The 24552-nt window shown below is 37.3% G+C and overlaps 2 protein-coding genes across 7 annotated transcripts in view; one reads left to right on the forward strand and one right to left on the reverse strand.

Moving 5' to 3' along the window:
• Positions 1 to 645: 645 nt before the first annotated feature.
• On the forward strand, positions 646 to 7237 carry ABRA (actin binding Rho activating protein). Its single transcript, XM_085316239.1, has 2 exons — positions 646 to 1412; positions 6666 to 7237. The coding sequence occupies exons 1-2, from the start codon at positions 661 to 663 to the stop codon at positions 7141 to 7143; spliced, it is 1230 nt and encodes a 409-aa protein (XP_085172365.1). The 5' UTR covers positions 646 to 660; the 3' UTR covers positions 7144 to 7237.
• Positions 7238 to 13058: 5821 nt separating this feature from the next.
• Positions 13059 to 24552, reverse strand: part of OXR1 (oxidation resistance 1) — a 266736-nt gene continuing 255242 nt past the window's right edge. For all 6 annotated transcript variants that reach the window (XM_085316300.1, XM_085316302.1, XM_085316304.1 and 3 more), the window contains 5 exons: positions 23604 to 23729; positions 22391 to 22543; positions 16080 to 16175; positions 15636 to 15709; positions 13059 to 14911 (listed from right to left, as the gene is read on the reverse strand). In XM_085316300.1, coding sequence (XP_085172426.1) covers positions 14776 to 14911; positions 15636 to 15709; positions 16080 to 16175; positions 22391 to 22543; positions 23604 to 23729 — 585 coding nt within the window. In that variant the 3' untranslated portion in view covers positions 13059 to 14775. The remainder of the gene's footprint in view (positions 14912 to 15635; positions 15710 to 16079; positions 16176 to 22390; positions 22544 to 23603; positions 23730 to 24552) is intronic.

Consider the following 24552-nt stretch of genomic DNA (forward strand, 5'->3'; position numbering starts at 1 on the left):
TAGAYCCCCAAAGTAGATTCTAAACAGAAGACATAAATGCATAATGACTACAAGAACACTTACATATTTTTAGAAATTAATCCTTCCAGGATTTCCTTGGTATAATTTACCGCAAACAATAAGAAGAAATCACCTGGAATCTCTTTAGAAAAATGCATCTAAAATTTCTCKTTCATTATATACTTTTGGATTTATACTCCATGATTAGGGATACTTTTTTACTTGTGATGATGAACGGTCCCTTGTTGCCAGCAACTGAGAGCGCTTAACGCTTAGCAGTTTCTGACACTGTTCAGGATCTTTAACCCAAGTTCTACACTTCTAGAAGAACATGACGCTCTCCAACAAACTGAGGACTAAGTATTCCCGGGGAAGAGGATTTACAGGAGCCGTTAATTCGTGCTATTAGCACTGCAGGTATGTGCCACCCTGTTTACATCACGCGTCGTTCATCTGCTGTGATGAAATGCAACCCTGCGGCTTTAAAAAAAGAACTCTGTAACAGCGAGGATACTATATCTTTGTGAGAAGTGTTTGACATATTTTCCATGGGCACAAACTGCTCCTGCCTCTATTTAAATCTCTGCAGCCCTCTTGTCTGGACATTCACTCGGGAAGTTCATTCAGCAGGTGCTTACCACAAGAAGTGGAAAAGCCACCATGGCAGCAGACAGCAACACGGCTCCTGAAGAAAAGCCGAGAGCTACTCCTGCAAGAAGGGCTGTCCGCAAGATCCGAACAGCCAACCTAGTCATTAGCTTGGCACGGGGCTGGCAGCAGTGGGCTAGTGACCACAGCATAAAGCAAGCGCAAGAGCCCTCTGGCTGGGTACCCAGCAGAGAAGACTCGCCAACTCAGCCGCTACAAGACAGACCATTTGAAAAATGGCCAATGACATCTGTCAAGAGGCAGCAGATAAAAGATGATGAAAAATCCTCAGCAAAGGAGTCAGTGACAATAAGAGATGTTGAAAAATCTTCAGCGGAGTCAGATGAAGCCCTCAAAAAGCTGAAAATAAAAAGCAAAGAAGTGACCAAAACAGTTGTAAGTAAAGGCTATGAAAGAGGAGGTGATATTAGCCTCCTCAGTGATAGATATGAAAATGACAATAGTAGCTCAGAGATGATAAAGCTAAAAGAAGAATCAAGTGCTATTGACAAAATTCTTAGTGGCAAATTATCTCCAACTATGAGGAGAAAGTGCTCAAACCTGGTGTCAGAGCTGACCAAGGGCTGGAAAGTAATAGAACAAGAGGAAAAAGTCCCTAAGCAAGAGCTGCTACTTAAGTGCCACGAAGACAGCATGGATACAGCAGACAGTGGCTATGGAGAAGCAGAGGACAGACAGGATCTAGAAGATGGTGACCAAGACGAAGTGGCTGCTGTGAGGATTAAGCGACCTATGCTGTCTCTGTAAGTAAAATACCTTCATTACAGTGTTACAAATGGTCAGCAGTTCCTGAGACAGGCACTGGTTTCCCAGAGGAGGAAGGGAAATGAGATCAGGAAAAATGTAATTGCTAAGAAACAGCCAGAGACTTTTATCCTTTAGGGTGGAAAAAAAGAGTAAGTAAATTAATAATAATAATAATAATAAAAAGATCACATCTCTCCCTATGCTTGAGTTGTTCGAGCCAACATCATCTGACTACAGGACTGCGTTCTATTCACTATATATACACAACAGACACAGAAAGTTATAGTTGGGAAATGTTAATTATGTTTAATTTTGATGCTGGTTTTATTGGTTCATTTAAATCACTACTTCTTAATATTTTAGTCTACATTTAAGATTAATAACTTTTTTGTTATCAGGAGCCCAGAGCTATTCATTTATTTTAGCAAATTGCAAATCTAAGCCACTATACTTGAGCAAAAATTTCCAAATACTAATTCATCATTTTGCTTAAAATAAATTTTGAATATCGTTTGGAGAAACTTGCCCAGAATGTCCAAAATACATATTGCAGCAATTATTCTTTTAAATACATCTTAACAAAAGCTGCATTCACTGGTTCTCTTTGGAAGCTTTTCATGGATTTGGAATTCATCAAGTCAAAGAATGGAAACTAACATAGGAGTCAGGACCCTAAAGAAACATTATAAAGCATCCAGCCTGACTACTACATCTGAATTGATCTAAAACATGCTGCATTAAAATTTCTTTATGAGCATACTACCAACAGAAAAAGAGTACATTAATTGAATATGTTGTTACAAATCACTTTCCAGCAAAAAGTGGAAGTTCCTGACACGTAGCAGATTTTTTATGCATATAATTGCTGTGAAGGAAACAGAATGAGCAGAGTTTATTATTACTTACCTACACAATTATTGCAGGTTCCACTTAAAGGTATGAATTAAGTAGCAATCAAAATCACAGCATTAGATTTTTTAATAATATTTTTTTTCATAAGAGGCTCCTGCTTGAAGATTACTGCTCAGCAGCAGCTGCAAATTAAATTTGGAGTGCAGGTGGTAAACAAGTAAAGTTCACCTACAGACACGCAGTCCTTGGGAAATCTCCCAGAAGAGCAGAGGGACAGCAAGTTCCATGGGGGATCAGCAGGGTCTGGGACATRTTCTCCAGTTTACTTCCCTGGAGATCTCCAGCAGAACAACCTTTCCAGCTGAGGGCTACCAACAGTTGCCTTGCCACCAGACTTGCCAAGGGGCAGTTGCCAAACCAATTCATGACTCTTTCTTTTTGGTGAAAGATAAGGGATCCATATACCCAACACGGCAAGCCACTGCACACATATGTTGTTTGTTCCAATCCTGTGTTTTACAAACTTTGTATCACTCTGGAGCAGAGATAGCAGAAACGAATGTATGGTCAAGTCTGAAATGTTTCTGAGTAAAACCTCATATCTAACTTTAAAAGCATGATGAAGGCAGCCTCTGAGGCCAGTCTTGCCGAGGCTAAGGAGCAGCACACGTTCCCTCTGAGAGCTTCGCAGAGGGTGCAGAGTGGACAGCTGGAAGCCGTAACTTAATCCAAGGCAGGACCTGGCAGAGCTCAGCTGTCAGAGCTCACGGGGAGCGAAGAGCCTGGCACTAGGACACACTATTTCCCACCAGGAGCCACTGCACAGCAAGGCCTGAATCTCTGCTGCCTTCCAGTGCGTTGTCACCTGCACACATGCAACCCAAGTGCAAACTGAGCACAAGGCAATTCGAGATGAGAAGGCAGAATTTTTCACCGACTCAATTAGCTTGTGTGTAAGGGACTAGTAAGACAGCAGGAATCAAAAGATCAGGGCCAATATCTTCATACCGTATCTTAATCACCATTTCAGAAATGAGAAACTGGAACGAGCGCAGATGAAAATGCCAAAACAGACTTACTGATCTATCTGCAGACGATCAGGCAGACTACAGTTTCCATTGCTCTGGTTATACTCACTACTGATGAGTATTTATCAAGGGGAGCATCTATTTGCTAAGGTAATCATGTATTTCAAGCATATCATATATTTTACAGCAGGTATCTGAACATCCATAATTATTTCAACTATTCAGACTGGAGATTAGAATGACACTTTGCTACAAAACTGACCAATTATCTCCCATAAGGATTATTCCATTTATAGTTAAAATGAAAAAGCTTACCAATAACCTAGAGCCTGAAAGTTTGTTCTTCATAGTTTTGGAGGATACTGTGTTCATTGTCCTTTGACACAAATTAGGACCTCAAAAATGAGGATTTCTCAAACTCAGTGGGAAGAGAATATACATTTGCAGCAGACAGAATCTGTAAATAACTTCAATTAACACAAATTGTTTAAAAATGCTATAGTAGACACCAAATTGCTATCTTTCTGCTAAGCTTTATATATAATTTTCCCCACATATCTAATTTTAGTGCTGCTACATAGGAAAAATAGATTAGCTGTATTTATTGAGGGACAAATGACTGAAATAACACTTTTTACATTACTTACATCTATCTCTTTCACTGAAATATACCAGAAATAAAATATAAATAGCAGTATAAATATGTATTTATACTGCTGTTTCAGAACTTGATTTTTAACCACTTTTTTAAAAAAATTTTGACTCAAAATACATTTTTTCAGCCTGCTACTTTTATGAACCTTTCAGTTTTGCTTTAACAACCACACACACATTCTTTTCTCTTTGAAGGAGATTAAAGCAATCTTCCATTTTCCCTGTCTATATCCCAGGAAGAAGCAGTAGCACCAGTAATTTTTTTCTCCTCGCATCAGCACCTTCATCCCTTCCAGCTGTAATGCTTGCTGGAATCAGGCTGCTTCCTTAGTAGACTGAATGTTAACTCCCAAAGGCCTAGGAAATACTATTTTATTTCTGCCTAGGAGCCAAAGGTGCACAGTGGTGATACGAGGCCTGTAACATTAAGAAAAGTCCATATGTTGTTTTCCCCACAAAAAAAGGACAGTGCAGAACCCAGACCCTGTCCTCCTCGAGGATTCGTCCCTCTAACACATCTAGGGTTGTCACTCTGATTAACATGTAAACCACTTGTTACAGTAGGTTAATGCTCATGAGCTTCACTTTGGAGGCGTAGTCCGTTGTGCTAGGTGCTGTATAACCTTGATAGATAGGATATGCCAATGTATTTACAGCATAACTTATCAGAAATTTCAACAGTGAAAGTAACTTTTAAATTCAGAAATTGTTAAGCTAGAAGATGCATTAAACAAAAGGAAAAGAGAGAGAGAAGATAAGACAGTATGTTTCTTCTAAAGCTACATAGGGCATGCGAACTAAAAGGGAAAAGATAGGTAAGATGGTGCTTTTCAGCCACCGAGATTATTATAATCAAAAGGTGATAATATTGTTCAGCTAGGAATGAGAATTAAAGATTGAATCAGGAACAGATAGGAGAGAATAATACTTACTAGCCATAGTTTAAATGAAAAGAGGTAACAAAATCCAGAGCTAAGCCCTCTCAGTGTCTTCATTTCTCCCACACCTGAGGAATTTGAGCTCCAGGAGTTTTTCAAGGGTCAAATTCCTCTGAGAGAAGGGGATGAAGTTGGCTGTGACTGAAGGATAAGTCCTCACTAGTGGTATATGCCCATCACTTGCCCTGAGACTGCTTCGTGTAACCAAACCTTGTCCCTACACTGCTCTGGGCAATGAAACCACAATTCAGACCATGGATCAAAGGATCACAGTATTTCCTTTCTTCATATAGCAACAGCTTATATTGGGGAAAATTTGGTTTATGGCTTAGAGACAAAATTGGGTAATTTTAGTGCACTGGAATATTCTGATCCTTCTCTGCCAACCTCTGCCTGCTCTTCGCTTACACGCCCCAAACAGGTACGAGCACAGCGCCTACCCTCAGCACGCGCGGAGCTGCCCCGCGGAACAAAGCTGTGTTTACCTGGCACCCGCACGTGCTTGCTTATCCTGGTGCTTTTCACCGCACTGCTGCTGAAGAATATCTTGGAGCTAATTTCTCAACACAGCTAAGCCAAGCTAATGACAACTGCACAGTTGAGAGGAGCGGTCCCGCTCCCTGAGTCCTTCCCCTGTTCCTGGCCCCATGTGCTTGCTCTCTTCTCAGTAACTACTAGTATCTTTCCATTGCACAGACCTGAAGCAGAGACATCTACATCACTCATCCTTTCAAAAGTTTACTATAAGACAAATGGTGGGTCAAACAGCAGCCTGCAGATTTGCAATTCTTTGCAAAGCTGCTTCGCTGTCTTATTTTGGTTCTCTGTTACTGTTAATATTCACCGGCTATCACTGTGGAGGTTGCAGAGCAGCTTTCTGGGGAGTAAAAATATTAGAACCCAAATTACTTTTGCAGAGCCACAGTCCGATGCATTCCCTAGCTAAGCCCTGTACAGACACGAAAGCATGCGGACAGTAAAAAAATCAGCTCAGACCATCTATAGCTCTTCACAACATGCGAAATCGGCCACTAGAAGGAAGAATATCAACAACTTGTCTGTCCGTAATCCTCCAGTGACAGTGCTACAAAGATCAGCAAGGTAGTAGTCCTCTCCTCATGCTTTGACCTTGGCACAAACTTCACTAACCTTAAAACTTCTCGCAGCCCACGGAGCACGAGTTAATTTTGGATTTCAACACTAGTTCAGAACCATATTTGAAATTCAGTATAGGCAGAGCCACTGCATTCTTTTTCTCATCAGCACTGACTGGAAGGGACAAAGTTTTCCAGATACTGTCCTCTATTTTTCAGTCAGGAAGAGCTGAAGGACTCAGTCTGTACACTTGCAGTTGCTGCCATCTACAACGTAAATCACAGATTTCAGATTCTGCTGCGCAGGCAAAAAAGGGAAGCTATGTGATTAAGGAAAGGTACAAAAATTGCAGGTAACCAGTCACATGCTATTTCACACCCCTACAGAATTAATTCATTCTAGACAAAAGTTTGGAAAAATTGGTTCACCTCTAATCTAAAAGGCAGCAGCACAGATGAGATCAAGCTGTGATCACCAAATTTTCTTTTAAATGCAAACCGAAACACAGATTAAATGCCCCAGGACTAATTTAGAATTAATGAAAATATGCCATCTAGTGGTTAGCAGCTGGTCTGGAAAACCACTGTGACTAAGTTAATGAAAAAAAAAAGATTAATAGCAGAACTGTATAATGAAATACGATGAAATGCAAAGCTCAAATGCCATTTTTTCTTTCTTTCAGCGCGAGCAAATTTACTGATGAAATAAGCAAGAAAGCTCACAGGAAATACAGCCCTGTTAACAGCCTGAAAGACAGATGGCAAGAATGGGCAGATCAGCATATCATAACGCAGAAGCTGAATCCCTTCAGCGAAGAATTTGACCACGAGCTGGCCATGTCCACACGCCTGCACAGGGGAGACGAAGGCTACGGCCGTCCCAAGGAGGGCACCAAAACCGCAGAAAGGGCCAGGAGAGCCGAAGCGCACATTCACCGGGAGATCAGAGACATGTGCTTCATCATCGAATCGATGGCTAAGCCGCGGCGCGACGGCAAGATCCAAGTCACTTTTGGGGAACTCTTCGAGAGATACGTTCGTATTTCAGATAAGGTTGTTGGGATTCTCATGAGAGCCAGGAAACACGGGCTGGTGGACTTTGAGGGAGAAATGTTATGGCAAGGCAGGGACGATCATGTCGTAATTACTCTATTAAAATAAGCATGCTACAAGAAGAGCAACTTATCTCAGCAAAACTTCCTCCATTTATATCCCTTGCTATTAGCTTTTCCTCATTTTGAATGCAAGATCTTTTCCCTCTACACAGAAAATATATTGAGTGTTTCTCTAAAAATGCATTTTCTAATTACTGCTTGATAAATCAAGCATCCAAATGGATTTTTCTCTGTACCACAGGGGTTTGCAGGATGTTTCAATTTAATATATATTATTTTTTTTCTAGTAATTAAGGGAAAAACCTATATCAAATATAAGCAGATTAATATAAACTAGTAGCAATACAAGTAGCTACAAATTAATTTGAATTTTTATTTGTTCTAACATACAAGATCCTCCCAACTAATTGAATCGGGACTTCAGGGGTCACATAAACCATGCCAGCTCAGAAGCTGAACAAGGATATAGATTCAGACCAAGTTTCTGATCTGCAAACATGAGCTTGTGTCCATATTTCCTTAGTAACATACTTAAATGCACGCAGAAAGTTTATTTGAACACAGAATAAAGGATAACACATTTCATTCCTATTATGAGCGATATATGCAAACAGTACTACAGTATTACCTTGCAGTCACTATTGATAAAGTTTTCTCATAAATATCATCAAACTAAGGTGGAATCCTTCTTTTACAGAAGAGGCTTCATATTTAATGTATTTATATAACTAATTTATTAGATGGTTTCATATTTATATTGATGGTTAATGGAAAGAAAACAATGGAGATAAACAACTAGTAGAATATATTATGCACAGAAGAATTTTGAATAGACAGGCAAACAGAAAATACTTCCTATGCAATAGCATGCAATGTTTCAACTGAAAAATCTATTTAAGTATTTTTATTGTAAATACGGAAGGAAATAATGCACAACATAGAAAAAAAATCAGGTAGTTGTACTGTTACATATAGGATACAAGCAACTACAAAAGCGGCTAGCTTTAAGAAGACTGGAAGTTCACATTACACAAAAACACTGTACTAATTTTAGAACATTTGTCTCTGAAGCAATGCTGCATCCATGCATCATGATATTCCTGAAATATTTTATTTCAGTCCAGGTAGTGTTGAAGATGAGTAAAAGTGAACTAAATTTTAGACCTCTATAGGGTGTGTAATGCTTGCTGGGTTAAACATATCACAGTTTATCTAGATCATGACTAAAAAAGCCACTATCCTGGTAAAAATATGTTTTATGTGTAAAGCATCTGTTTCAGAGGACGACATCTAGGCAATTGATTTGCTTCATGAAAAATGAGTTTTTTTTTTTTTTTTTTTTAAATATGATTCTTTCAAACTGAAAGATACCCTTTCTTCTGTGAGAAGATATTTCATGAACATCTTTTCTGTGTGATTAAGACAAGTATTGATAACTTATCAAGAGAGTACAGGTACTCCAGTTTGAATTTCCCAGTGAGTATACGACTTATGTAAGTTAATAGTACCAACATATGTCTATTGTAAGACTATGTAAAACATTATTATAGGCATAATTATATGTTGTGAATCAAGATAAAAATTTGAGTTACAAGATGGATTCAATGTCAGCTGTCTAGCAATGTTGAGTTTACTCAGACTACACAAAAAATTTGCCAGACCTCTGAATGTAACATTTACATATCAGAATATTTATGTGCATACTCTTGCCTTATTCTTCACATCTTTATATAATCACTGTTATAGCAGTCTAAACTGTCATGAGATTTGTGTCAAAGGAATACTTGAATTATAAATAAAAGACCTATTTGTGTATTTCTTAGGTTAACCCTCCCACTTACCAAATATACACACACACACACACACACACACATATATATATATATTCTATGAAGTCAAACGGTAACACGTTGTTTCAAAACATAAGCACCTTCTTTTCACAAGCTTCCCTGCGGTGATTTCTGTCCAGAGCAGAAGATATGAGAGTACACTGAAGTGAAACACTGTTCCCATGATAAAAATGTGTACAAAGAATCACACTCCAAAGGTGGTAAAGCGTTAATCAAGTAAATTATCTTGCATTTCTGCTCACAAGAACTCTCATCCTCTCATAGGGCAACACATGTTTTTCAGTGTAATTTATCATGTGATTTAAATCCCGAGAGAGAATGATGAGAACACCTCATAATCATATAAAGCATTATATCTCCTTCCAATCAAAGACGTTAGACAGTACAAGTAACGTATTTTTGTACAGTAGCACACTGACAAAAGGGTACCACCAAGAAGTCCATTTTAATATTAAGAGTGTTTACAGCATGTCCTAAGAAATTCTGCTTTGCTATGAAGTCTGTACTAGGTGCTACTGAACCTTTAGGGAAACATTTTGAATAAGTTTGAAATAAAAAAGAAAAGAAATAAATCAAACAAAAAACTCCAGCTTCCTAAATTGTAGTCTTCAGTCATCCACATGTATACAGATTAGCCCAGAACAACTGTAGGGTAAGTCAGCCTTTTACTTCTCCCTACCTGTTTTAGCAGGAACGTGGTATTTGGAGTGTTGCCTCTTGGGTGTCTTCCACTAGCTGAACATTTCTAATGCTTAAATAGTTATGCAAAAGGAAGAGGCAATTGTTACCACCAACTTTTGTTCATACAAGGGCCACTTCTGCATCGCTGCATGCCTACTGATGAAACACTGCTGGGATGACTGGGCCACAAGCAGACAGAGGTCTCCGACACCGGACAGTGCTGAATAAGCTGCTGCTGTCCCTGCACACAGCCACCTCCTCCAGCATCTTTATGGGGAAAATTCAGTATTTACTTTGAAGAAGGGAGATGCTCCTAACCCAGTCTTAGTATCGGAAATTGAGGCATATCTACACATAAGTTAATGGTAAGACTTGTAAGAGTGACGGAGCACTGGACCAGGTTGCCCTGAGAGGTTGTGGAGTCTCCTTCTCTGGAGATATTTAAGGCCCGCCTGGATGCAACCCTGTCTACCATGCTGTAGGTGACCCTGCTGAGCGGGGAGGTTGGACTAGATGATCTCCAGAGGTCCCTTCCAACCTTACTGATTCTATGAAAAGTTTAGTTTATTTAAACAAAGGTTTTAAGTAATGTTAAATGTTAAGTAAAAAGAGCATTAGATTACAGACACTTGACTTTTTTGCAGGCTACTGTAAGCCTACCAGGAGTGAGTGTGGAAAAGCCTGTTTTAACAGTTTAATACAACGCATAATGAATGCTGTAGGCAGAAGAGTCAAGCCCAGCCACAGTGCAGGCTTTTCAGCAGTAATTCACAGTGATGCAGGAGATTGGGAACTTCCCTGTGTTTTCTCTGCTGTGGAGCATAGCAGAAAGAACTGAACTTCTGCTACTGTTTTATTCAAACACATTCAGCAACAGAAATGATCACTGACATCCTACTTTCTTATTTAATTTCAACATTTCATGTAACTGATGCCTTTTGTATATTAGAACATCCAGACGTATGTGCATTTGTGCTTCTAAAAAACAAGATTGTATCTGTAGAGAAAGGTGACACTAGGTCAATTGATAGCGGTGGTGGAGGACTAGCTTTAAGCCCTCTTCAAATTTCTCCTTGCCTTTATAGCCTTGTATCAGCAGTAAAACAATGCAATCACTGCTGCACAGCACGGATCTATAGCTCACTGCAAGAAACACTCCTCCAGGCCTCCTACATCCATATCCATCCCAATGCAATCAACATCAACAACCTTACGCAACATCATAAGAGAATCTTCCACTTCCCCCCTCTCCCCCCCCACTTTTCCACATTTTTTCTACTGTCACACAGAATAATTGTCACAGTTAAGCTCTTTCCAGCAGAAGCACATTAACAAGAAATTATGATTTCTCTAAGCAGAAAAACACTGCTCTCTTGGTTAGATATGGCAATGGCAGATGGTGACATGGTAAATGATACGGTGCATGTGATAATAATGAAACCATACTGAAGAGACAACCATTTTATACTAAGTAACGAAACTAGACGTTTAGTAAGTGCTAATTTGATTCAACCACAGATACGAATTATCAGTAGAAAAAGGGCAAGATAAGGAGTTGGAAGCATGCAATACCAAAGGCAGTTTTGAGACAGCTCTATCTTCTTGATGGACTGATACATCCTGCAAAGTAGATTTCAGGGAAAACTAACAAAGAACCACAGAATAACTCAGGTTGGAGGACACTAAGATGACCTAGTTTAAGTCCCTGTTGAAAGCAGGGCTAAATTTAGAGTTGCTCAGGACCTTTCCCTGTTGAATTTGGAAAGCTCCACAGATGGAGATTCTATGGCCCCTTTGGGAAACCTGTTCTAGGGCCCACCTACCATCACTGAGAAAAATCTCCCTTGCTGCAACTTGTGGATGTTGTCTCACATCCTTTTGCTGCGCACTTCTGAGATCTTCGTCCCATCTCATCTTTAACCCCCATTATGTCTTTGGAAACGGCAGTTAGAGCTTCCCTTAATTTTACTCTTTCCAGTCTAAGCAAACCCTTGAATGATGTATGTCCCAGTCCTCCAATCACCTCAGCTGTCCTCATCTGGACTTGCACCAGTTTGCCAGTATCTCCCTTGTATTATCTGCAAACTGGACACAATACTCCATATGAAGGCTCACTAACCTCAAAGAGAGGAGAGACCACCTCCCCTCAACCTGCCTTTTATTTTCTGCTGCACACCAGTAGGCAGCTGGCTTTGATCACCACAAGGGCTTGTTGCAGACATGTTCAGCTTGTTCACCAGGATTCCATCTATCGGTAAGGATCTTCTGCAGAGCTGTTTTCTAGCCAATCAGTCTAGCTAGAGCTAGACAGCAAAGCTAGTCTAGCTCGACCCGTTTCTGGACTTCCTTCCATTAGCTTCTCAAGATTCTCTGAATAGTAGCTGTATTCTCCAGGGTATCAACTGTTCCCTTCAGTGTATATACACGATCTTAAGGGTTGAAAGTTCTCCCAAGCTAAAATGAGCCTATTCTTCATTAGAAGAGCTCCACATTGATGTCAAATACTTGACTGAAAAGCTTGTTATACACACACATTCTCTACTACTGCAATTATAGTATCAACTCTTTCAATTAATCCAAGTATTTATGTTGAAATAAAATCTATCATTTCTATAGTTATAATCTGAGAAACAAGTACAGTCCAAAAGCTGAAGTGGACAAACCAAGACAAGCGTAATAGGCAGTTTCTGAAAGGAAGAGTTTGGCTAGAGTATGTGTGTTTTTTTACTGAAAAAAAAAATATATATATATAGTATTCTAATTTCACATTCTACTCACTATACTATGTGGGCATCTTCTAATTGTGCATTTAAGCAACAATTGATTGAATGTTCCGGTTCTTGCTTGGAGAGAGGGAAGGAGGCTGCAGAACCTAAGTAGCATCTGATTTTGATGGATTTCCAACTTTTAAAAATGTGTACATTGCTATTTATTCATGTATGTTAGACAAAGCAAGACCAAGGAAATTCTGAAGCTCAGTCACATCACAATATGGTATTACTAGTAGTTTATCTTTTAGTATTACTAGGAGGAGGGGAAAAGCAATTAAAACAGGCACGTAAGTCCAGTTAAACAAAACCCAGATCCCTTGCTCTTTTTTTGTTTCCCCTTTATCCATCTTCTCTTAAGAGAAATTTTCCAGCTGTTTAAGTCATACAACAAGAAAGCAAGTGATGACCAGTGCAGAATGAGAAGTAAATAGATCCTGTATATTCATTAAAGTTACTTTAGTAACAGCAATAATCTATGTTTGTGCTTCTAAATAAACTCCAACTCCAGTTTATTTTTACATATATTTAGATTTATTTGCTATACATCACTACGACCTTATAGTACTTAAAATCCATTACAGGATTTCTTTTTTCTTTTCTTTTTTTAAATAATCAGTCTTAACTCCACAAAGACAATAATACTGCTGTGGAAGACCAAAGGGGAGAAGAGCCATTTTAATATTTTAATTTATTTACATTTCCTTATTTTGTAAACATTTAGTCTACACATTACACTAAGTTCTAATAAGGGTAAAGAGCTATACATAGAGACAGGAAACAAAGCCCTGTATTTCTATTCATATTGAGCATTAGCATATTATAGATGAAACATTTGCCATTTTTCATTACCATAGCAATAGGCCTTCTTCAAGTAAGTTTTTAAAACTTTTCCAAGATCTAAATATTTTGAAATATACAACTACATCTACTTAAGCCAACCCATTTGGCTTTTATTCTATTTCTAGAATAATTTAAAGTGCTATAAGCAACCCGTCAATCAACACTTTTCTATAATAACAAAACTACTTTAAACATTAATTTACAAGATAATATACAATGTTCATCTGAAATAGCTGAAATTTCAGCACATAGTCAGTCACTGTCACACTTAACAGCAATTTTTTTTCTTTTTGTTTTTACAGAACATAGAAGCTTTGAAACAAATAGTTTTGTTGAGCTGTTATTGCCACAATGGCTTATCAATTTCCTACGAAAGTGGACAAAAGCTACTGGAACTGTATTCTAGCCTGTCATTTTCTTGAGGTCACATGACAGTAAGTTTGCATATTCCACAAGTCTACAGAATTACAATATTGTCTACCTATGGTACATTATCTCATTTTAATCAGAGCTGGTGCTAACTGTAAATTTACAACATAGATCCACTCAAAAACATCACAACTATTTTTTCTTTGGACAGGAATAAGCTATACTCTTGGAACTGATGTGCTACACGGCTACAACAGTATAACAGTATATATCTGACACTTTATGTTGAAGAAAGATGCATCTGTTTTGTAATCTTTGTATTTTTTAATGCCCAACTACAGCTACAAATTGTTCACCAATTGAACTTCCTTTAGCCTTTTAGATTTGTAGAACTGTCACATTCTTACATTCCCTTGTTATTTTGTAAGCCCTGCCACATAGCTCAATATTGTCAGCATTTGTCCCAAACCTGCAGATCATTAACAGCGTGTGCAAAACACTTTACACAATCAGCATATGCAGCTAGAACACTTACTGTATTGTTTAACTGACTTTTTTTCTAAACATGAACAATAAACAAGACAAGTGGCACTGTTCACTTTGGATATATCATCTAACTTGACCATGTGCATACTGGTATGTGTTAAGGAGGAATGCTAGGCTTCTCATCTAGTTGTGGCACCGTACAGATTTATCCATCACTGGCCCAGACCAATTTCTGCAATACCCACACACAGCTTTCTTATGTAGGGCAGCTTCATTCATATATATAATCTGAATACAAAAATAATAGCCTATATTCAATGAAGCAGCCCCTGGCAGGATTGAAGAAAGGTGTGTGGGAAACTTAGGAGGCAGCTGTAGAGAGAGAGAGAGAAAATTTTGTAGGCTGCAAGGTTCAAAGCAACTAACATTCATTTTTAGTCCACATGGTTTATATTTCTTAAAAATGTTTACAGCTTAGAAAAACTAGGACCATATATTACAGATGTGAGAACATAAAAAAGGCAGCTATTTCAAAATTATAATTAGATGGCCATGTAGAAAACAAAAGAAAGCAAACAAAAAAATAACATAGAACAGCATGTTATATTGCTCCTCAGGATTTGTGAGCTGCGCTGATTTGTGTCAGGCTTGGGACAATACCCTGCAGAAATAGTTTTATACTCATTCAAAAGCCCAAATTTCTATGTCTTGAATAATGAAGTCTTCTCGCTTAGAAAGTGTACGATTCCCAAATGTTTTACATGAATGACTTCTTCCATGGTAGAGATCCCCATCAAGCCAAAGAGCAAATTCCCCTCTGCAAGACAGACAGAGCATATTAAAGGAAAAAGATTGGAAAAGTTAAACTAAACTTTTTTTCATTCAGAAAATTCTAGAAGGCTGGAAGAATCAAAGAATTCTCTTTTTCAGCACAAGTACCTCATAGCTCTTGATAAATTCAAATCTGTAAGGAGTTTTTTTTCCCCCCTTTAAGATTTTTTTTTCAGAATATCTGAATAAAATATTTCTAAATTAAGTTTTTAGCCCTCTCAATTTCCATAAACAAAAAGTATAACAGTACTTCTCTGTGTGAGAAGAATGCTGATGAACAGGAAAAACATCAGAGGCTTGTGGACAATTTCCCTTCAAGCCTCTAATTGTGTTTAATTTTCACACTTACATACCATCAGAAACGTAAGTATCGTGTCTATTCTGAATACGCGAAGAAAAACACGCAAGTAGAGCATGCAAACCATCATGATCTTTCAAGGCTGATACCACACTATGCTGAAGATTAAAAAAAAAAAAAAAGCCTCCCTTGCTTAAGTCACCCAAATCTAGTAAAAAAAAAAAATAAAAATAAAAGTATGGCTGATCCTAAAGCTTTTCCTTCTTGACTTATAACTGCCGAGTCCTGAGACATTGAATTTAAAATTGAAGTCAGCTCCAATTTTTTTTTTTTTTGGGGTAAGTGTGTATGTACATATACATAGTTATTTGTAACATACTCTCCATAATAAAGAACAAAAATTATGATTTACCCTCCTCCGCCAAAGGCAAGGGAGTCCATGTCGCCTTTGATGAAGAACATGTTGTCTCCCGTCCATTTGAAAACCTAATGAAAAATAGATTAGCAAGTTAAAATATCTGAACTATTGGTCTGAGTAAGGGCATAATTTGAGAGTCAGACTTACTTTTCCTAATATGGAAATTCAGCAGAATTTAGAAAGGGGGGTGTGTGTGTGTATGCGCGTGTGTGTGTGGAATCTTATTCTGCTTGCCTTTCATTGTACTGAAGCTTTTCATTATGCAAACTCTATTTACTGTGCAGTTTTGATTCTGTGAAAAGCTAGTATGAACACATACTTCTTGGGACAATTCTCAGAATTTAGATACTTATTTGAATAAGTCTCACAGCAGGTATCTTATGAGAAAACATAGAGGGGAAAAAAAAGAAAAAAACCCACCAAATTTGAACTCCTTACCTCAAAGTCTGGAGAGAATGTATAAAGAAAGGTCTCTCCAGTGCCATAAAAGCCATCACTCACTTTAAATGGTTCAGATGCTAGTGCACCAAAAACCTGTGAACAAATACATGTAAAATAATACTTAGGAAAAAAAATAATATACACAGCATCTGCAAATATTTAATGATAGTAACTGCCATGCAATCTGTCAGCTTGCAAATGATGCCAAATTTGGAATTTTACTACAGGATTACAAGCCTTACACAGTATCACACTGACTGCATTGATACTGTTTGATGCTTCACGGTAAACTGAATGAGAGAGAATCATCCTTTACTAAGTACACAAACAACAACACACAGAATAAAAACCTAAGCTCTGTAAGTTGTCAAAAACAACGTAAAAATAATTTTTAAAATTAAAGATCCAAAAGGTTCTGCTTCTTATGCAATCATTCACAATCATTCACATTCCAGTCACCATGGTTCCTTGATCTAGGCTCCTAGCTCACTAAAAATCACTGAGTTGTGATTTTTCTTGCAATTTATTCATTCTATTCCAAATAACAGATAAGTACGACTATCGAGTCTTAAAACACAGCCAAGTTGAACTAACCCACTGTTAGTGATCAGAGGATTTATGATGTTTAATAACAAGCACACTGCATCAGCAGTTAAAGAGGTGTGAGAATAGATTACTAGCTTTTTAAATCTGATTAAAGTAGTAGCCATCTCTCAGAAAGTAGAATAAACCGAAAAAATTCTACACTATTATGCTGAACCAAGTATATCTCATGAAGCACAATCAAAAGTCAGTATTTCTGTTCCTAGTAGAAAACTGTTTTCCACATCTACAAGGGTAGAGCAGATGTAAATGCAAAAGCAGACCACTAGCACTCGCTCTCACTTACATGCTATGTACAAGGCAAGGGGAAACAGGAATGGAAGTTTTTGTGTTTTTATTCACACTAAACAGAAAAACAAGACTGATGAACAAGACATTAAAGCTACTGTCCTGACTTTAATTATGTTCAGGATAAGGTAGAAAGATTTCTTTGGTTCATCCTAAGAAAGCTGTAGGTTTTCCATTTACAGTACCTATAAAAACAAACAAAACAACAACAAACAAACACCCCCCCCAAACCAGATGCATCTGAACTTTCAGACCAGGGACTTGAGGATTTTATCAGGTGTTGGACAGCCATGTATCGTCTTCAAGAGCAAGAAGTTACCAGCTCAGAATCAGTGTTAGGAAATTCCTTCTCTCTCTCTCAGGTTTAGGCAGTCCTCTATTATAAAGGAAGTCCTTTATTCCTAGTGGCAGGGAGGGAGAACCAAACCACTACACCATACACTGCTTATTATGAAACAAACCTCCAAGGCTTCCACTGACTGGTTATGACACAATTTTCATTAAAGAATAGCAAATTATCCCTGATAGTCTTCTAAACATCCTGGTAATACACAGTCTGTCTTCAGTCTAACTAGGTGCAATCATATCAACAGCGGAGGTTTTCAAAGCCTCTGTTGAAGTCCAACACTGGTTCTTTGAAGTAAACTTTTCATCATTTTGAAAAGATTATGCACTCCAAAAGAAAATACAATTTCTTCACAGGTGCAGGTAGAACTGCATCTTTTTAAGAGTCAATGAAGAGACTCTGCTGTTAAAAGGAAACGCAAGGAATACTACTTTGGAGAGAAAACAGAGGTAGGACTTGCATACAAAACTTCCTTTAAAGTCGTAACAATTGAAGAACTTATTTCTAATATTTCAGAATAATTTATTAAAAATAACCTCAATGAACTGACAAGCACTGTTCAAATAAAGGTATTTTATACACGTTTATATACTGTTCCTTTACTTGCTTGAGTAAACAGAGCTACCTTGGTGCATACTTGTGCATAAATACAGTATTTTTAATCCAAAATGAGATTCTCTGTAGGAATTTTTAAAAATTACTTTGAGAAGTGATACAGTGCTACAGTCAGCTGAAGTTAATCGTTTCATAACCTTGCCAGAGAGGCATAAGCTTCAAATTTATTCTAAAAGTTTGAAGTTCCATGACTCAGATGAAATGTCTTGATAGTACTTGACCCTATGTGTCCAATGACTCCAATAATTTTGCCTAGATATTTTCACTCCATTGAAGACATGGGGACAAGCAGACATTTTCCTTCTGGTCGGTATTAGAACAGGATAATAAACAGGCTTAACAGAAAAAGAGAACTATTATGTATATTTTATTTTCTTGGGAAATCAGACCAAAATGAAGGATTTTATTTTATTTTATTTGAAGATGATGCTTGTTTTCCTGTTACTTTTCACAATTTTTTGTYTGTCTGTTTTTAATGGTAGGCTTGATGTCAGTCCCAAATATTATTAAGACCAGCAGTTGCAAACACTTATTTCTTTCCAGTTTATTACCAGTTAGTCAGTCTCCTGGGTCAGAGAAAGTTCAAATGAGAGATCATCAAGAATAATGTCCAACATAGTATCTAGCAAATCACGGCCAGAGCATCAAATGATCTTATATTTAAACAAATGAAAAATCCCCAGATTAGAGAAGTCCATCTCTCCCAGTTCTGGCAGGATACCTGGGGAAATGCTTGTTAGAATAACAAAGTAGAAAGAAAAGAAGAAAATGAAATTAGAAATTAAACAGATCTGGAAACTTATTTGACTTTAGTGGAAAATCAGCACTGTCATCTGGCTTAAATAATCACGGTCCTCCAGTCTCATGCTGCAAAGACATTGAAAATGTTTCTTCTTCCTGCAATGTGTGAAGAACTCCAGAATTATGTTATGCAGACAAAACAGTTCAGACTTAGATTCTGATTTCAGATTTAAATCAAAAGAAGTAATAGTTATCTTTCTAGTAAGTATGTTAACTCTAAGTCCTTCTTCTAAAAGCATGCTTGGCTCAGTTTGTCTTACCTAGGAAGATCTCACAGAAAGTAATTCAGCTCAGATAATGACGTTTTAATTTGACGACAGTCAATTATTCAAAGCTGATAATTTAGGTCTTACTAAAACCCTCTGTGAGTAAAGGTTGGGAGGAGGTATTCTTCCACACAGGCTTTAGTTTTAGCTAATGGCTTATTACAACTTAATTACTGCATTATTGAAATAGATCTTCCATCAGAACTTAAAAGCATTATTAGTTTATTCTCCTCCAGAGACTTTGGGTTCCATCACAGGTCCCACCAACCTAATATCAAAAGACAAGCCTTATTAGATACTTGATTATCCTAATCCCAAGCTTCTATCAATAGATTTGTTCAGTAACTTAATATTGTTTTAGGGCTTTATTTGGTTACTTCAGTGTCACGAAATATACCTACAGCCTTAATTTCATGCAGAATTATGTGTACATTTTCTGCACCAACATAATTTGTAGTTCAAGAAAGCATTTCATTTTTTACCATTATTAGCTGTACAGCTTATACATTATTTCTGATTTTTTATCTTTAATTTTTATCCATAAAAATAATTACTAACACCTATTGTTTCCTACTAAAGTTCTGTAGAACCCCCTATTCATATCATGATTTTTTACAACTAGAGTTCACCTCTGCATATATAGTCTCTACAAAATCCAGAAATGGATTTATAAAAATTAAGTTTCTAAAAAGCAGAATAGATGTGACATTTTCCTTCATGCGATCTCAAGTGTTTGAGAGAATAGTTTCTTCTGAAACTTGGTGTAATGTATCTGTCAGAGATGCTGTGATAATAAGACTGTGCTAACTGTATGAAAATAAAGAACATTCTTACTTAAATGTATTTAAGATAAAAACTTATAGCACATTCAAATTAGGGAAGTTTGATTCATGCAGAAAAAAATGAACTGATGAAAATAATGTTCTTTTTAATATAAAATTAAGGAAAATTTACATTTAAACAATAACTATACGAATATTTTCCAACTGCAGAGTAGCAAGAGGCTACTGAACACTTCCAGTTATTTCTTAATTTACATCTTGCTTCAAATTGCCAGAGTCTCTGAACATTAACTTCCTTTAAAGGCTCAAGTTACTCCTTGAGAAACTTTAATAACTTCATGTGGGTTTAGTTCAGATTAATACTCTCAGGATTCAGGATTAACATTACATCCAGCACTGAAGTAGATATGATATTACATAAACAATAAGTATTCCTTGCCTGGAATTTACCTTCTGGTAAAATGAAGTATAGAGCTGTGCCAATCCTAATTGCTATCTTTGTTCAGCCATTACACAGACAGGGTATGTTCAAAAAAATTGCTTCATTTCAGTGTTTGTCCTACATCATCTCATAGATGTGATTTATGCACAGGTTTAAAAAGAAATAGTACATAACAACTATATGAAAAACCTCACAGGTTTTACTTAAAATAGACCTGAAGCTTGCTTTACGTATATGCATACATATGAATATTTTAATTAGAATTGTACAAAAACATAGGTTTTAAAGGATCTAGGATAGGCCTCTTTGTATGATTTTCTGCTCAAAGGAGGACTAATTCTGAAGTTATGTTGAGTTGGCTCAGGACCTTGTGTAGTCAAGCTTCAACTATCTCCATAGACGAGGATTGCCCCGTAGCCTTTCTACATTCACATTTGGTAAACTTCCATCAGCAAATCTGGGCCTTGAGAGAAGACCATATCGCTTCTAGAAGCAACATGAAAAGAACTGGGCTGTAGCAAAACAGGGCAATTTGTTTCTAAACAAACTGTAATCCTCCAAGACACTTTTTGTGTCAATCCATGAGTCTACGTGGATTCTGCATGAGATTGAATTGTTCTGGTTTGCTGTTGGGGTGGGTCCCTAAAACTCCATAGTTTTAGGCTGCACATCTTACTCTTTTCCAACATTTTTCAGAGTGCATTATGTACAGTTTATTATAAAACCATATGGTCTTGGGTGGTTTCCCACTTCTAGAAACAACACTTGTTCTGTGATTCCACTTAGGAAATAGGCGTTAATGTTCTTTTTAAATTTTAAAATGGCTGTAAGAGTAGACAGTCTTCACTAACAAAAGCACATATACATATGAACAAAACCATACTAACCATTATGTAGATATCTATAGATTTCTTAGGCACTTTTTATTAAAAGAACTGCTAAAACTAATAAAACACATGATTTAGGTGGCTTCAGATTCCAATCTTCAGCTAGATGTTCGGCTTTCATACAAATAATTATTTGGTCTGTGAAAGCCAAGTGGTTTGGCTGCCTCTGTTTGACAGGTGATTAAATAAATAAGAAGATTACAGAAAATTGAGGGTGGGGGGGAGGAAGTGAAGCTGAACAGCCATCTTGCTCTTTAGGGAATCATATTAGGAAGATAAGTTGCAAGGCACACCTTCCTTACTCCCCCACTTATTGTCAACAGTAGATAAAAAAGCCTTCCTCCTAAACACTAACAGGGTCTCAGAGAAAGAGGCACAGTGAATTAATTCTAGTTTGAAGGAAAGGCACCTCAACTGAGGAAAAGACATGAATGGTATCCTTCCTAAGTATAGAAGCTGTAGAGTATCCAGTGCAAGAAGCATGACCAGTATATGAGGTGGTATGCCCAGTAAATGGCAAGGCACTACTTGGTCATAATTTTGTTGTTCTTCAGAAAGGCATAATTTGGGGTCTCCTCTGAACTAGATGACTTAGAAAAATAAGTAGCAATTTTGGAGCACAGAATCTGAACAGACAAACACCTGGTGTCCTCTAAGATGCATCTGAGAGGGAAATAAACAGCATTTGTTTCAGTATGCTGCAAGAGGACTATTTCTGAATAGACTCTAGTCTAAAGACTGGAAAAAAGTATTTTGATTCTTTTTCATAGAAAGGAAGTTGTATAGGACTATCTGACAGGAACAGTCTCCTTCTGCATGCTTACAGAGACTTAAGGAACAAATAGCTTCATTATACAGGAACATTTCCACAGCTCTTGAATGGAAGAGATATTGGCTATAGTGACTGACAATAGCTGGCAAAAGGCTTTCCAGCATAAAATCTCTGATACCAGAGGACCTTTCTAGGTACTGTATTTCTCATGCTTTAAGTACATTTAAAAAAAGAATTTTGAAACTAAAGTCAATAACTGGACATTATAGGACTCATGTAGTCTTACAGTGAAGTAGTATATTAAAGTATTTCCTTAAAACACAGTGTGTCAGTGAGTTCCTAGAGAGTGAACCAGGTTTTTAAAAGCCTGTACATAACTATACAAACTGTACAAAATAGCTTGATTTACACAGTTTTTCTTTCCTTCTATGATGGACTGAAGCATCTTTTATGATTCTTGAACAAGGTTTTTCTTGATGAGTTCCCAGCCCAAACCACTTTCCTACCTGTCCATCACTGTCCTTGATAACCAACAACACAGGTGTGTCTAATCCCAGCATGGTTCGATACAAAGTCTTCAAGCTCATGCCATGCTTTGCAGTACTGTAGACAAGAGTCCATGGATATCCAATGGTCCGTGGTGGAAGAGACTTTGTGAGCTGTTAACAAGACAATGACGACCCTCTTATTTTTCCTGTGCATATGCACTACATGTCAAAGGAACTTATCTGGTAAAGTTATACATAGCCCTCATTTCTTTTTTGAGCTTTGTTAAAACTTGATGTTTCCTAGGAAATGTATCAATTTGTACCTTATTTAGCATATATTCTAGCTACTTAAAGTTAAATCAAACAAAGGGTATCCCCTGATACCCTCTTCCCCAAGTCTTCCCCCCTGAGTTGAGCAAACTACCTTTTTTTTTTTTTCTGCATAATGGTTTAAATTTTTGAGATACTTTTATATTTACTAGAGATTTTGATTAAATTTAGTATGTTCCATAGCAGAGTTTCAGTATGCTTTACTAGCATACTGAAAGAAGCCATAAAAATATTCTGCCCTAATTCTGCAGAATTCTGCCTAGAATAAAATTAAAGAAGTTCAAAATTTCAGGCCATCCCTCAAGTCTCACACACACATTTTCTATTCCTGATATTTCAGGTAGGTTTCCTTGCAGAAGAATGACTTACCAACTGAAGTATATACATATTTTGTAAGGTCTCTAAAAGAGTTATATGAAGGCATTAAAAGCACACATTTATTCTTGCATAAAAACACTTTGCTTCAGGACTGGCAAGCCAGTCCAGTAAAGTGTAGAGGAAACAAGCTGGAAAGTAGTAAAAGATGCTTGCTTTCCTATCCCCACTCCTTCAACCAAAAACCGTAAGAAAAAAAAACATAATAAAACCCCCAAACTTAATCCAACCTTCCATAGACATATTTAGTGGGATGACTTTGGACTAGATAGCAAAAACTACTGAGAGTGCTGAGCTGTTGTCAAGGGAGAATGAGAATGGCAAAGACAGACCAGTGTTGATGTAAGAAATCCATGCCTATTGAAAGTTATGACAGAGGAAAAAAATAGACATTTTGTCTATGAATTATATTCAGTTTATACCTTTTCTATCACAAATTCTTCCTAAATCACTTGATATATTTTACACTATACTCACAGCAATTGCAATATGTTCAGGTAAAATACTAAAAAAAACTATATGATACCTTTTCGATCTGTTCTGGTTGTAATAAGTCACTTGGATCACTAAGATTTGGCCGGAATGCTTCAGGCTCCAGGTCTGTTTTAATATTTGTTGCCTGTTTTGAGTTGGTATCCTCTCTTGTTGTTATCTACAAAAGAAGAACAAGGAAGTAAGTATTCACAATTCTATTTGCAGGGAAGGTTTACTTTGTAGGCTCAAACTCATGCAGTTACCAATTTACAGTTACACAACTCCTTTGAAAGTTAAAAAATCCACTAAATTTGTTCTGATGAAGATTTGTACTGCTTCAAATAAGAAGCTACCACTCAACAATATACTAAAGAACTTATACACACTCAGGTGAAAACTATAGTTTTATGCTAAAACCACCCTTAAGTAATCACACACAGCTGAAGAACTTCAAATGCTCTTCAGAGAGCAATGCACAAAATGCTCACATTGTAATACTAACATGTTAATCACATTAAGTGTAATTAAAGAAAAACCACAGACAAAGAAAAGGCATAGAAACTTCCAAATGGAAGTTTCTCAGCAGTTTTTGAATCAGTAACTTTTAGAGAATTTGTTCTACTGCTGGTCTAGAAAAACTGCTGTCAAGTATTCCAACTACGGCATGTGAGTGGAGTCCTAGGAACACTGCCTCTCTCAGAAATCGATCTGGTGGGATTCTCAGGGTTAGCAAAGACGACACTGACAACTAAAAGGAGARGAAAGCATCAATAGCACTAATACGCTGTACAGAACGATCTGGAGATTGGCAAGGAAGTAATAAGGATTGTTCCTGTAGTAGCTTAAAATATCTGCCCCATATATCTAACCTACTCATTTAGTAGCAGCAAAAAGCCACAAGATTCCTCAAATGCCACAGTTCACAGCAGCTTCTTACCTCATACCACATTCACTGGCACTTTCAAGTTAAAATGCCATATGCTCAGAACTAGACTAGCTGA

This window comes from Rhea americana, unplaced genomic scaffold (genome assembly GCF_003343005.1).
Source record: "Rhea americana isolate MKP2758 unplaced genomic scaffold, rheAme1 scaffold_46, whole genome shotgun sequence".
NCBI lineage: Eukaryota > Metazoa > Chordata > Aves > Rheiformes > Rheidae > Rhea > Rhea americana.

What these genes read in the sequence shown, in the direction of transcription:
- ABRA (XM_085316239.1), top strand. Translation starts at nt 661, where the DNA reads ATGGCAGCAGACAGCAACACGGCTCCTGAAGAAAAGCCGAGAGCTACT. An exon ending in AAGCGACCTATGCTGTCTCT is followed by an intron (nt 1,413 to 6,665) that starts GTAAGTAAAATA and finishes TCTTTCTTTCAG; the next exon opens with CGCGAGCAAATTTACTGATG.